We start from the raw sequence: 13,938 nt of genomic DNA on the forward strand, positions 1-13,938 counted from the left end.
GTGATGGTATCCTACAGCCTTGCTGTGCCACTGCCCAGCCTCTGCAGGATGCTCACCTGCCTCTGGCTCACAGCCTTCACTTCTGCTGAGGGCTCTGTTTTGCTGGGAGTGTCATACTCAGAGCTGCAAGGCTGCCCATGCTCCTGGGTGGCTGCAGCCATCACACCTCTTTCCTGATGTGGACTCACACGTGAAGATTTAAGCCTTCATTGAAATCTATCAGACCTGAGAGTAAATGATCTGCATGGCAGGGACTGTACCATTTAAGCAACGGAATATGTTTAAGACATTATTTGCAGTGAACAAATAATAATGAAATGTTAAAGTAGCTTGGTCTGGCTGTGCTGGAAGACATGAAAGCGCTCACCTCAAAAGACAATAGTTTAGCATTTCTGTGAAAGCCATAATTATCGCTGGGCAGATAACAATCTCATGCAAAAGACTGCACTTGAACACTTCAAATCCTGACACTAAGGTGATGTGTGATACTGCACTTGAGGGATCTCTAAAGACGATTTTTATGGAGGTTTATGCCACACTGTGACATCATCTCCTTGTGCTACAAGAACACTTTCTGTTTTGAGAAAGAGTTAATGAGGTTCTCAAAGAGACGGTATCTGTTAATGCCTCCCATGTATTCTGTGAATCTACTTTTTCCCTTCAGAGCTGGGGTAGATGACAGTAATACCACAGGTACAGGCAACATTGGTTTCAGGGCCTACATTTGCAGGCAGTGAAAGGGTAAATCTCAGTTGTGCTACCAGTATGAGTTACCTTTCTGGTTTCTGGATGTTATCAATGTGAATCTTGAAGAACTACCATTTATGTTGTATTTATATGTCCTTTTATATGCTTAGTACTTTACAGATCGGCAAATTCCAGTGTCTGCTGCTTAAACATTTAAAAAAGACATGTCAGTGGATACTTTAAAAACCTACTTATGAATGAAAAACACTACTGAGAAAGCCATCCTTTTGTGTCAGCCTCCAAAAAAACGCCTTGCTTTAAACAGAATGTCTGTTTGGCATGACAAATCTTACCTTTATAAAAAAAGTCTCTTTTATGGTGCAGAGATTTTAAATTCTAAGCAACATATGGCTTAATTATCATTGCTAAAAACCAATCTCTTCACAGTGCTCGAAAGAAGTGTTTCCAGTCAAAAGCAAAAAAAGTAATTCCTTCTAGTAGCATGATTGTAATGCTTCTAAACATCGCCTTTTTTTTTTATTCAGTTCAATATTTTTTGGTGGTTTGGATGAGTAGTGTTTGATACAAAGAGGGAATAAGCTGGTAAGTAGTTAACACTTACTAAATGTTAACAACTGAATGTCCAGTGAAAATCTCTGTAAATGACCATTTACATGCTGCAATTTTGGTGTCTTCTAGGACTTAAAATAGACTAATTTTCCTGTAACTTCATATTGGGCAGACATTTGATGCCCATACAATACATGATATTCCCAGCTTACAGCTTGTTATCAGAAGCATACTGGGAGCCCCTTTCTGCCTTTCTTTTTGTGTTCCATTAATATGTATTGTCCCCTTAGAGCCAAATTTGCTCTGCTATTCCCATCTTTTAAGTGCTTAACAAGTACTTCCTGGCCCAGCCCCCTTGCCTATTCTGACAAAGTTATTTTCTAGATTGATTTTGATTAATTTTGCCCTGTCCAAAAATCTAAGGTTTCAACTGCTTGTTTTAAGAAGAAAGGTATCTCTTTAGGCATTAGAATTATCTGCTGCCCATCTTTATCCTGCTCTTGAGCTCAGGCTACCCTGATTATTACTACCAGAACATTGCCATTTCTACCAGCTACATTTTCATCTACAACTCCACTTTCACATTGTCAAGTATATTATGGACTTCTCACTACTTTGAATCACCCTGAATGGTCATAACACCCTGGTGTCTTTTGTATGCTTTCTGTACTTCAGTGCTCTTGTCAGGTTAGCCGAAAATTAACAACTAAGGACCATAATTTTATTAAAATTTAAATTTAATTTTAAATTTCTTTTTGGTAATACCCATCTCTGCCACCACCTAGTATGGATGGTAAATAAATAAATGAGAATGCTAAAAGAAAACTCTGACAAGCAGGAAGAGGAGTTTTTAGTTTTGCTGGAGGACTCCATAAATAGAGTATATCTGAGAGTTCTTTCAAGTCTCTGGATGCTGAAAAACCTTGCTAGAATGAGAGATTTTCCCCAAAACTTTCCACAGGTGTAAGTAATATTTCTAGAGACAGGCTTGCAGATAAAATTCTAGGCAAACTCCAGAATGTTAAAAAAAAAGTTAAAAATGTTAAAATTTAAAAAAAAAATATACTAGAGACTTGCTAATAAGAATTTTTTTAGACAGTTGCTTTATGCATTTAGAATCTTTGTTGAAGCTGCCTTTAGAAATCTTCATACAACTTTGAAATATCTTGGTGAAAACATTCTCAGAAACTCCCACATTAACATGTAGCAGCAACAGGCAAAAAATATGGGAGACTGGTAAAAATGCAGAATGGCATGGCTGGGAATGGCACCTAAAAGCTGAAGATGAAACGGAAATACTGAGAGTATGCTGGTGAGCAAGCAAATGGTTACTGGGGCAGCAGCCTTTTTCACATTTGTCAAAATTGCTTTTTGGGGAGAAGCCTTGGCATTATGAAGCAAATGCATCTTCTGTTTATAGCATCTTAGAATTGTCCTATGTAAGTGTTTAGCACATGAAGTTAAGTCAAATCTGAACAAACCTTTTCTCTAAGAAGGAAAAAAATACCCATTCCTTTTTTATTAAAATATACTAGAAAGGATGATAAAGCTGAAAGTGAAAAATACCTTCCAGTTTGTGAAGTTTTGGGAAGTTTTGGGTAGTTAAAAGATTTTCACTTAATTAAATAGGTGAAATACTAATGTTGGGTTTTGCCACATAGAAGGGGAGTGGACTAGATTGAACTGGCTGCTGTTTACATCAGTAGATAACATGCATATAGACTTATTTTTTGCCAGTCAAAGGCAGACTGCTGTAAAAACATAATGGGCTATAAACAAACAGATCTCTCCTTTTTACTTTGTAAGGCATGAGGTGGATCCAAAACAGGTTTGGTAAGAGAGGCAGAATAGAGCATTGATATGTAGGGATTAAAAGGCACCTAGTGTGATCTTGTATGACATATTCTGTGAGACATGAATTACTGGTCTGACTTGGATGAACGGTAAACGTGCCTGCCTCTACTTAACCTGGAAAATGAGTATGTATAAATTATATGTGCTTGGTAAATAACCACACTTTCCCATGTTTATTGAGACTAAGCTTTTTTGCTATTCTTGATGCCAGCAATACAGCTTACATATTGCCATAGTAAGCACAGTAAAGTAAAATATTTTTATGCACTAAACCTAAAGAGGCTCACACAATACTTGTGTTATTCATTTAAACTTTTCCTTCAGCTTACACTTTGCTGAAAATTTTAGTGTAAACTCTCCTACTTAAGCAACTTAAGTAGCTCTTTAACCTACTTAAGTGGTTGTAAGCAACCACTCTCAGTTCCTTTATTCAGTGCCACTATGGTCTTCAACGATTATTTTCTGCAGCATTCATTAACACACCATAGGAACAGTCAGCAACCACTAATCAGCTATGCCTCACTGGAACTGGGTTCGCCAGGAAAAATTCTTAGTTTTATACTGGTGGAGCAGAGAAACTTCCACAATGCAAAGACACTGCAGAGCCAAGACGCCCTCCTTATCCATGCTTCTGACCCCATGTTTCTGCTTCACCTACCCTCTTCCTGACTTTAAGAAATCATTAGGAATCCAGAAGTTGCCACAGATTTCCTCTGTTTTTTTGTTGTTGATTCTTGAATTTTTTACAAAGGCACTTTTGAAAATAGTAATTTGAAATCTGGCATACTGTGAAGATGTTTCCAAAAAGCCAGTTCCCCTGGGATGGCATAGCTGTATTTCTAAATGACTCTCCTTCCCCTCAGGGTCTTTATATCAACAACTTTGCCTTGTTATGTCTTATATAAAACAAAATTGCTTTATGACATCTGCCCAGCTGTTACTTTTTTTTTCTCTTTCCTCCCATGTATGGGATGCAGTCATCTGCATCACCATTTGAGAATTAAAATCATTGAGAAAAGCATGGAAAATATCCAGGACACAAATTCCAGAGGCAAATTATATTTGACCCAGAACAGCATGCTTAAAAATAAACATTCATGTTTGTGCCTTCTACCTGATCACACCTGGCCTCTACAGACATCTGTCTCTTACAAAATGTTCTTGTACAAGGCATATAAGCTGCCATACCCTCTGGGTAAAGGTGTCATCAGTGACACTGAAGAAATCTGGGTGTTAGCTCCAGAAAAGGTCAGTGGACTTCATTGTAAAACTTTGTATAAGTGAAATCTATCTTTGCCTTAGTGTGATTTGTTTTGCTCTGATAACGCCTAGCTACTCTAAAGCTGGTACACCTGGTTCAGGCAGCAACCAGCCTCAGCCAGGTGGATACATAGCCCCACTGGTTTCTTAAGTATCCTTTTTCTCATTAGTAGATAAGTATCTCATTCTCATTTATCTCATTTTTCTCATCTTTTTTCTTTGACAACCTCAAGTGACACAGCAACTTCTTAGGTGATGCTTGCTTGAATTTACTTTCACAAACTTGGTAAGAAACTAGCCTAGAGGGAAAGGAGCTGGTGATAAAATGGCTTTAGGAAATCCTTGTCATGCCTTCTGGGCTCTGCTTAACCATCTTTTAGCAAAGCCACACAAGGGGACCAAAAGATTTAGATTGCACAAATAAAAGCTTGCTGCTTACTGAGTGGCTGCAGATGGACTCCCATTGAATTTCAGGGCAATCAGTGCAAAAAAGGATTGGTCTTTTTAGTGGTTTTCTTTCTTTTTTTTTTTTTTTTTCCTTCTTTTCGTATACAAGAAAAATCTGGCTATCTGATCTTACTATTTTTACTGGTAATCTTCTGAGGAAGAACGCACAGGAAGTGTGTTATATTAATATGATGAAGAATGTCTTTACTGAGCAGTGCCAGTGAACCAGCACAGATTGAACAGAGAGGGTGTGGAGTCTCTCTCACTGGGTACATTCAAGAATCATCTGAACATGATCCTGTGCCATGTGTTCTGGGATGATCCTGCTTAAGTAGGGAGGTTGGACCAGATGACCTACTGTGGCCCCATCCAACCTGACCCATTCCATGATTCTGTGGGGCAGCAGAGATGAGACTTTCACACAGGGCCAAAGGACATTGTTTACTAGAAGAAAATCACTGATTACATTTTACAAGCTGCCATAAATGCAAGTAGGCTTTTTATTACGGAGAAAATTAAAAAAAAAAACCCAAACATAAAAATAGTTCATCTAATTGTGATGACAATAATTTTCAAGCAGAAAGAATTTTTTCCATCTCACTAACACTTAAGAGACATGTATTGATCATGGGGATGGTATCATGGACAAATTGTTTTCTCATACCTGGTAACACTTTATGAGGCAAAATACATTCTGAGGGGAAGAAACAACCATTTCAAATCAGTCTTTGCTACTTTCGTGTGAAATAGGGGTGAATGTAATGTACATTCTTAGAATGAGAGAGAGTTTTAATTATATAGGATAAATGGCACTGTGAGAAATAGCAACAGAATATTTTCCTATTTTATTTTACTCATTTAGAGCTCAGTCTCCTTTAAAATGAAAGCCAACTGACCTTGCAGGACAAGGATCCAGATTACACTCTTGAAGTTTAGGCTTTGGCTTGATATTTTCAGGGTAGTAGTGACAGTATTGATCTGCTACTACCCGATTGCTTCTCAGATCAAAGCACTCAGCAGATGTCAGCTGATAACCTGTGATACACAGAGGAATAAATAATATGAGATATGATGTTCTTCCTGTCTGGCTCTGAAATGTATCTAAGTTCTGGTTTGGAAAAAGAAAACTAATTTCAGCTTGCTTCAGTGCCTTCGGACATAACAGCTGTGGTTTTACAGGCCAGATTGAAAACAGCAATGTAAATTACATGTAGTAGGAAACAAAAGATAACCAGTATGGTCAAACAAAAATTCAGAAGTCTAGAAAAAAACAAAGGAAAAACAAAGGCTGAGGTTTCTTAGTCACCAAGAATTGTGTCCTTAGTTTCAGCATAGAGAATAAACTTGCTGGTAGGAACAGAGATGAATGGAGACATCTTGTTTTACCAAAACCAGGCCCAAATCCCATCAACCCTTATGTTTGACAGCTGTATCATTAAATGCAGATATGGAGCTATCAAGATGTACTTTATCTACAGAGTCTGCCACAATGCTGAAAATCTACAGACTACTACCACTACCACATTGCTAAATCCTTCCCTTCATTTAGTTGTAACTATTTAAATTTTCAGATTTTGCCCATTTTTAAGGTCCAAAACTCAGGACAGCAGCTGGGACAGGTCATGTATGCAGATGACAGCTTCTGAAACACAGTGATAATTCATTACCTCCACCACAGGATGCTGAACAAGGAAAAAAATCAGTTTCCCTCCATCTATGAATGATAGGCTGGTAGAAGATGAACTGGACTGAACTGTCAGCAGCACCAGCATAATGGATCTGAAAAAGAGGTTATATCAAAGAGTGAACCTAACACAAATGCTGGGAAGTAGTATTCCACCACAAGGATCTTGCAGATTGGAGACACCTTGAAGCTTCATGAATATTTTGCAATATGAAAACTAAATACAAAAAGCATTGATTGGTGGTAAAATCTTGGGTTCAAAACATAATCAAATAAATTTCTGGGCATAACCAATCACCATTTTGAGACCACATTCTGAAATAATGACTGCATGGCAAATGTATGATTAGTGCTACTGAATAATCTTATAGGGACAGAGAACAGGGATAGATGGTTAATGAATCAGAAAATCACCTTCCACCATCTACTGTCCCTGACACATGGACATAGATTTTAGATCTTTAATATTTCCCAAAAAACATTCTCTTGCCAGTTATAATACACTTGATAGAGTAAATATGGGAGGCTGCACTATGAAAAATAATAAGCAGTATAAAAACTTTAATTCAACAATTTTTTCTTGAGGTGAGGTCTTTATTTCATTCTCCTTTCTGGCACTGTCATTATTATGAAGTTTGTTCTTCTGCTAAATTTATTTAGCTTGTAAAAATGATTTTTTCAGACATAGGCATGGAATCCAGGCTGGGGCTAAGTGCATGTCTGCAAAACTGTCTTTAGAGCCTATGAGCCACCTGAGTTTAAAAGCTGGCATACTTTCAGTACTATACTTTCAGGTGTGCTGAATGGATGTTTCACATAAGCAAGAGTTTGTAGTGCAAGGATTGCAATACAAGAGACCTTCACGCTGGTAAAGCAGCACTACTTGCACCCAGCCCAGTAAAAAAAAATCCTTCCTGTTTGATATCTGTGCTGATTAATACACTTATGAGGACTTCAAAATCTCAGCAGGTTAACCTTTGTCCTTATCTCTATGCCTCTTCATGAACAGCTGGCAAGGGAAGAGCAAAAATCTGCTACTAAAAACCTCTCCTATTTGATTATTTGTCCTAGGACACAGTGTTTCAGTGCTGCTTGAGCATCTCTGCATCAGTGGCATGATGCTATCACAGTAGAGAAAACTGCCAAATCACAACTAGAAAATATGGACCCTTCTCCAAGGCAGTACTGCTGCTCCCAGGAGCAATCCTCCTCCTTTTTTTTTTCAGACAGCTTAAACTGTTTAACCACTGCCTCCTTTTCCTTTTTTCTCTTTCATGTTTCAAATGAATATCCTAGTTTTGGAAACACCATTTTCCCCTTATTATTCTCTTTTTCCAAACACCAAGAGATACTGTCAAAGAATGGCAAAACAGAAGCAAAAATAGGACAAATTGAGATGAACTTTGTAACTTGGGTTGTTTGTTTTCCCCTGCAGATGGACAGCAGGAACATGATTACAAATCAATATATATATTGAAGAACAGGGGGAGGGCAAGAATACTGATGTATGAGGTCTGGTCCACTGAGACTAAAGCTGCCCTTTCCTAATTAAACAGTGATGTCAATTCACAAAAGGAAAAAAACCCAAACCAGCTGTAGCAATACAACGGCTTCAGCAAATGGGAGGCCTTTTGCACAGATCAGTATTGTTTGAATGTGTGTGTCAGAAACAGGACACCTAATTCCTTGTGTGGGGATGGTGCATTAATTACACACTTCAGAAGGGTCTTTCCGGGCTCATGAAAGCCTCAGGCACTCCTGGGAAAAATGTTCGGTTGTGCTGGAAGCCATCTGGGGAAGTCTCTGATCTCAATGTGCAGGAAAGGCATCCTCTGGGGAGAATTCTGCTTTTACTCTCTGTCTTTTAAGGATCATCAGTGATTCCTGAACTCAGACCTACTCAGCAGTACAGTCTGCAGTGAATCATGAAGAACAGACCAAAAGAACATACATGGGCTACTATAAAAGGAAGGGGAGGAAAAAAGGAGTTTACATTGGAAAAAAAAAATCAGGAAAAAAGAAGAGTTACTCTCTCTGCAGACTGTTCCTTCATGTCTGGAGTTATCTGTCTGCTTCGACACAGAGAAAAGACAGATGTACCATCTTTTCCAGCTTAATGTGGAAGTCACTCTTACAGCCATGATAAATGGCTTTCTCATAGGTGGGAAAGAATAACAATGAGCCACAGTCATAAGCTCAAATGATACAAAACAAGCAAATAAAAGAAGCATACATAGTATTATGTATTTTTGAGGAGTATTGTAAGCAGAAGAGGAACAATAAATGGTGATTCCACGTAGTAAAAACTTCTTGATTTTGTTTGACTGTTTGTTAAAGCTAAGATCTTTATCCAGTAAAAAACATTACTGACTTGAAAACATCACTTGAGCCCTGAAAAATGCAGGGTGAGACTTGATAGCTAAATACTGTAAGAAATGTTGTGGTTTGACTGCACAGGACCAACTCCTACACATTGAAATATTCAGCTCAATAATATGATGACATTTTTTACCCTTGCAGTATTAGCAACACCCTTGTAGCTATGAGAAATGCCAAAGATCCAGAGATGGTCATCACCTGAGAACCTTAAGCTAGTCCTCCAACTAACAATGGGTTTTGCACACACTTAGGTAAATGACCTAGAAAAATGGAAACTGATCATTATACTTGCAAATAAAATCCTATCTAAACTTATTAATAGATGAAGTCAGAAGTACCCAGATCTTGTAGAGCATTCATCCCTGCATTTCTGCATGGAAACTCCCTAGATATCATCCTTCCTTTCTTTAACTTTCAGGGGAATTTAGAGCATTCCTAACATCAGAGCAGCTCTTACCACTTTCATAGAATCACAGAATGAACTAGGTTGGAAAACACCTTTGAGATCATCAAGTCCAAACTATGACCTAAAACCTCCTCATCAACTAAATCATGGCACTGAGTGCCACATCCAGTCTTTTTTTAAATACCTCCACAAGCAGTACCTACATCACCAACCTGGGTGGACAATTCCAGTGCACAACCACTCTTTTAGTGAAGAATTTTTTCCTAATGTCTAGCCTAAACTTCCCCTGGAGCAGCTTAAGACTGTGTCCTCTCATTCTGTCACAACTTGCCTGTCAGAAGAGGCCGACCCCCACCTGGCTACACCCTCCTTTCAGGCAGCCCCAGCTCTCTCAGCTGGTTTTCATAGGTGCGGCCTCCCCAGTGCCCAGTACAGGGGAAGAATGACCTCCTTACTCCTGCTGGCCACACTATTCCTGATAAAGGCCAGGATGCTGCTGGCCTTCTTGGCCACTAGGGCACACTTCTGGCTCACGTTCAGCCGGCTGTCGATCCTAAAGAATAACAACAGTCATCTATGGAACTGGTTAAAACTAGAGTCCTCAGAATATCCACTGGTTAGCTGACAGTCACTATCAATAGAGACAGCTTTTTCACTTTTGAAAGACCTTGTAAAAAAATAATCTCTTTTAGACTGTTTTTACACTGATTTTGTTAATGCCTCCCTAGGATGATGTAAGAGAAGCACAAACTGTTGCTCAGGCGAAGTTTGGAGTTGACAAAATGCAGGTTTGGTTTGGAGATGTCACAGAAAGTCAAATGAAAACAAGAAAATAAAAATTTTCTTTTTACACACAATACACAAAAGGTGTGTAATCTTTTTGAGATATTCTGATCTGCTCTATGAACAAGAGACTGCAACACATGACTTTATCTTTGCACTTTGTTGGCTTTTCCTATAGCTCCAAAATTTGATTAGTTCACATAAAACTGAAGAAGTAAAGTTCCAAAAAGACCAATCATTTCTTGCTTGATTTTGGCAATGTATGCATGAACCATTTCTTTTTGTTCACTGAAGAGCATATGGCCTGACCTACAAAACCACAGTAGTTTACTTGGACAGTTTGAAAATTTAATCAGCTCTTTATAACCAGCAGTCATAACCAAGAAATTATTAATGTTACTTGTAGAGCTAAGCCATGAAAAGTGTATTCAATAAAATGTTCTCATTTTATGCAGCTGGGGGGAGGTGAAGAGGAAAGACACCATTTCTTTCTTGTGTGTATGTGTTCCAAAATGGGAAGAGAAAGGGAATTATTATTTTGTACCTCAGAATCACAGTATCATGAAGGCTGGAAAGACTTCCTAGATCATGAATTCCAACATTTGACCAAACACCACCATGTCAACGAAACCATAGCACTAAGTACCATGTCAAGTTATTTCTAGACTATTTCCAGAGATGTGTCCACCACCTCTCTGGGCAGACGATTTCAATGCCTGACCACTGTCCCAATGAAGTTCTTCTTGCAGTTCAACCTGGACCTCCCCTGGCACAGCTTAAGACTGTCCTCTTGTTCTGTCAGTGGTTGCCTGGGAGAAGAGACTGACCCTCACCTGCCTACAACTGTCAGGCAGTCATAGAGAGTGATAAGGTCACCCCTGAGCCTCCTCCTCTCCAGACTAAACACCCCCAGCTCCCTCAGCCATTCCTTATAGGACTTACTCTCTAGGCCCTTCACCAGTTTTGTTGTCCTCCTCTGGAAGTGCTTTGTCTTACACAGTTTGATCTGGTCTACTACAAACTAGCACCATGCCTATTAGAAAAGTTTTAATGGGTTCTCCCATATTATTATTCTGATTCTGAATGCTTTCTACAAGTTCCAAATATGAAATCATCAGATTGATACTAATGAAAGTAACTAATGAGAAATCTGATAAATATAAGTCTGTGCTTCTCATGTCAGTATAAAAAATATTCTGCCTAGAGCGCTTCAATTTGCTGGTTGTATGTAGTGATATTTTGCACTGAAAAATAAAGCAGGATGTACAAGAGATTTGTTGCTGCTAATAATTTGTTCTTAAAGGAAATAGAATATAACATAAAAGGTAAATAATAAACTTAAACATAATAAACATAACATAATAAACATAAAATGTAAATAATGAGAGATACTGAAGGCTTTCAAGTATATGTTTTAAGACAGGACTACACCTGTTTGGCCTCTGAGTTTGATTTGTCATTCTTTGGAATGCTGAAAGGACCTCTACCCTCAAGGTCTACTGTCCACTTCTGCATTCATGTCCCCTGATTGTGATTGTCCTGTGTTGGATCAACTTGATTTTAGGGCTGTGTTTTATAAAAGTCAGCTCCATCTGTTGCTTGTCAATATCAGCCAGAAAAATAATTCTGAAATTACCTTATCACTCATTTACATATTTTACAAAGTATTTCTGAATTGAACTTGCTCACCCTGTCCCAGTCTTGGATTAAACAGTATTCCTTTAGGTGATGAGTGCGTTAAAAAGCCTTTAGATTAATTCTCTCACAAAGCCAAAATAGAAAACTAGAAGGTTCAAATATTTTTCCTGTTCCATTATTCTGCCCAAAAGAAATAAAAAAGAGAAAATCACTGCAGTGGATTGGCTAGTATAGCTGGCAGTAATGGAACGTGCAATAGCAGCTATAACAATTAACTACCTATAGAGAATCCAAAAATAAGTACAACAAATATGGCTGTTTCTCAGATGAGAAGACCAAAATCGTTCCATGGAACCAAAGGCAACCACAAATACACCAAAACCAGATGTACTGTATCTCTGTTGTGATACCAACATCCCAGACATTGTGGAAATACCATTTCACCACCATCAACATGCTTCCATGGTAGGAGAATTCACCTTTAAAGAAGCCACCTTTATCGTCACTGCGGAATATTTACTAACCTTAATTTATTAATGGCAATATCTAAGAAATCAGTGTAAAAAGAGGATGCTATTGTGCATAGATACTGTATAAAAATAAAGTTAACGAATTGAAAGGGTGTTTTTTGCCACACACAAAAATTGTTAAAATAGTGAAAACTGAACAAGGTTGGCACAAAGTCTTCATAGTACTAAAAAGTGACTGATTTTTGAGTCACTTACAGAATAAGAAAAGAAAAAATTACAAATAGCATTTTGTCAGAGAATAGAAAATTACATATCTAAGAAACTGTCTCTTCTGCCTTAAGACCCGCCAGTACATTTCAGAGCAGCAGTATTTTAAAAAAGTATGTAAAATTAATGGTAACATTTTTAGATCCAAAGAACATCCACCTAGTAGTTTCAAATGATGTGCTGGTTGAGCACAGGAATCACAAATCGAAATCAAATATGATCATATTTAGTCTTCTTACATGCATAAACTACAGATTAAAACACATAAATATAGGTAGAAATTGGTAACAGTTTTCAGAAGGTGCTTCATGACTAAGGAGCAAAATTTCAGTCCAGTATCTTCTAGCTCAGTTATTGGGTGAGTAGATCAAATGTAAAAATTGAACAGAATTTCAAGAGTACCCTGAGAAAAGTAATTTTTTTAAGCAGTCTGGTCTGCTTTGTAAAAAAAAAAAAAAAAAAAAAGTTTTATTATTCTACTTTTTTTTCCTAGGTCCCTCATCAGAGGTCCTAGACAGATCCTCCTAGAAAATCCTTCCATGAACTGATGACTGGGTAACAAATAATGGTCCAATAATGTGCTTTTGCAATGGATGAAGGACTGTGGAATCCTCAGGGATATGTGCTACAGCACGAGCTGTTAGGCAAATGCACAGATGAGCAAGATAAAGGGCCAACCATGAGGTAACCAAGTTTGCTAATGAAAAAGCTTATGAGTGGTGCATTGAAACCTTCTGGGAAAGCACTCAAATTTTTGATGGACTAAAATTTGAGTTCTGTAAAAAAAAAAAAAATAATGCCTATGGGAAGCCGAAATTAATTATATATGCTATTTACATACAAAACTGTTGTCCACATTAGCTTTTACTATTCAGAATGGTTATAGGGTTGTTTTAGATATTCCTCAGAAAATATCAGCTCATTGTGAAGCATCAGTTAAAATCATCAATAGAATTTTGTGAAAGGAAGAAAAAAGGAGAGATAAGTACACAGCCAGGTAGAATCCATTTATCCTGATTATTATGTGTATAGAATCGTAAAATTACTAAGGTTGGAAAAGACCTCTAAAATCATCCAGTCCAACCACTAACTTGACACTGACAAGTTCACCACTATTCCATCATCTCAAAGCACCACATCTGCTCAGTTTTTGAACACTTCCAGGGTTGGTAATTCTACTGCTTGCCTAGGCAGCCTGTTCGAATGCTTAATCAGCCTTTTGGTGATGAAATTTTTTCTAGTATTCAATCTAAAGCTCCTCTGGCACAATTTTAGGCCATTTCTTTTATTCTATTACTTGTTACCTAGGAGAAGATACTGACACCCATCTCATTACAACTTCCTTTCATGTAATTGTAGAGTGTAAGTTCACTCTTTTTCAACATATATATTTATGTACAGTTACCTATTTATAAAAAATAGATATTAAAAATTTTATTACATTTTATTAAACTATGGATCTATTTATAGGAAATTTATTCTTTCAAAATATA

The 13,938-nt window shown here is 37.7% G+C and overlaps 1 protein-coding gene across 1 annotated transcript in view; it reads right to left on the bottom strand.

Annotated features, from left to right (window-relative positions):
- ADAMTSL1 (ADAMTS like 1) overlaps positions 1-13,938 on the bottom strand; it is a 183,332-nt gene that overhangs the window by 98,776 nt on the left and 70,618 nt on the right. The window contains exons 8-9 of the mRNA XM_058827039.1: positions 6,486-6,597; positions 5,715-5,853 (exon numbers count right to left, since the gene is read on the bottom strand). Of these exons, the coding sequence (XP_058683022.1) occupies positions 5,715-5,853; positions 6,486-6,597 (251 nt within the window). The remainder of the gene's footprint in view (positions 1-5,714; positions 5,854-6,485; positions 6,598-13,938) is intronic.

The sequence above is a fragment of the Poecile atricapillus genome, chromosome Z (genome assembly GCF_030490865.1).
Source record: "Poecile atricapillus isolate bPoeAtr1 chromosome Z, bPoeAtr1.hap1, whole genome shotgun sequence".
Taxonomy (NCBI): Eukaryota; Metazoa; Chordata; class Aves; order Passeriformes; family Paridae; genus Poecile; species Poecile atricapillus.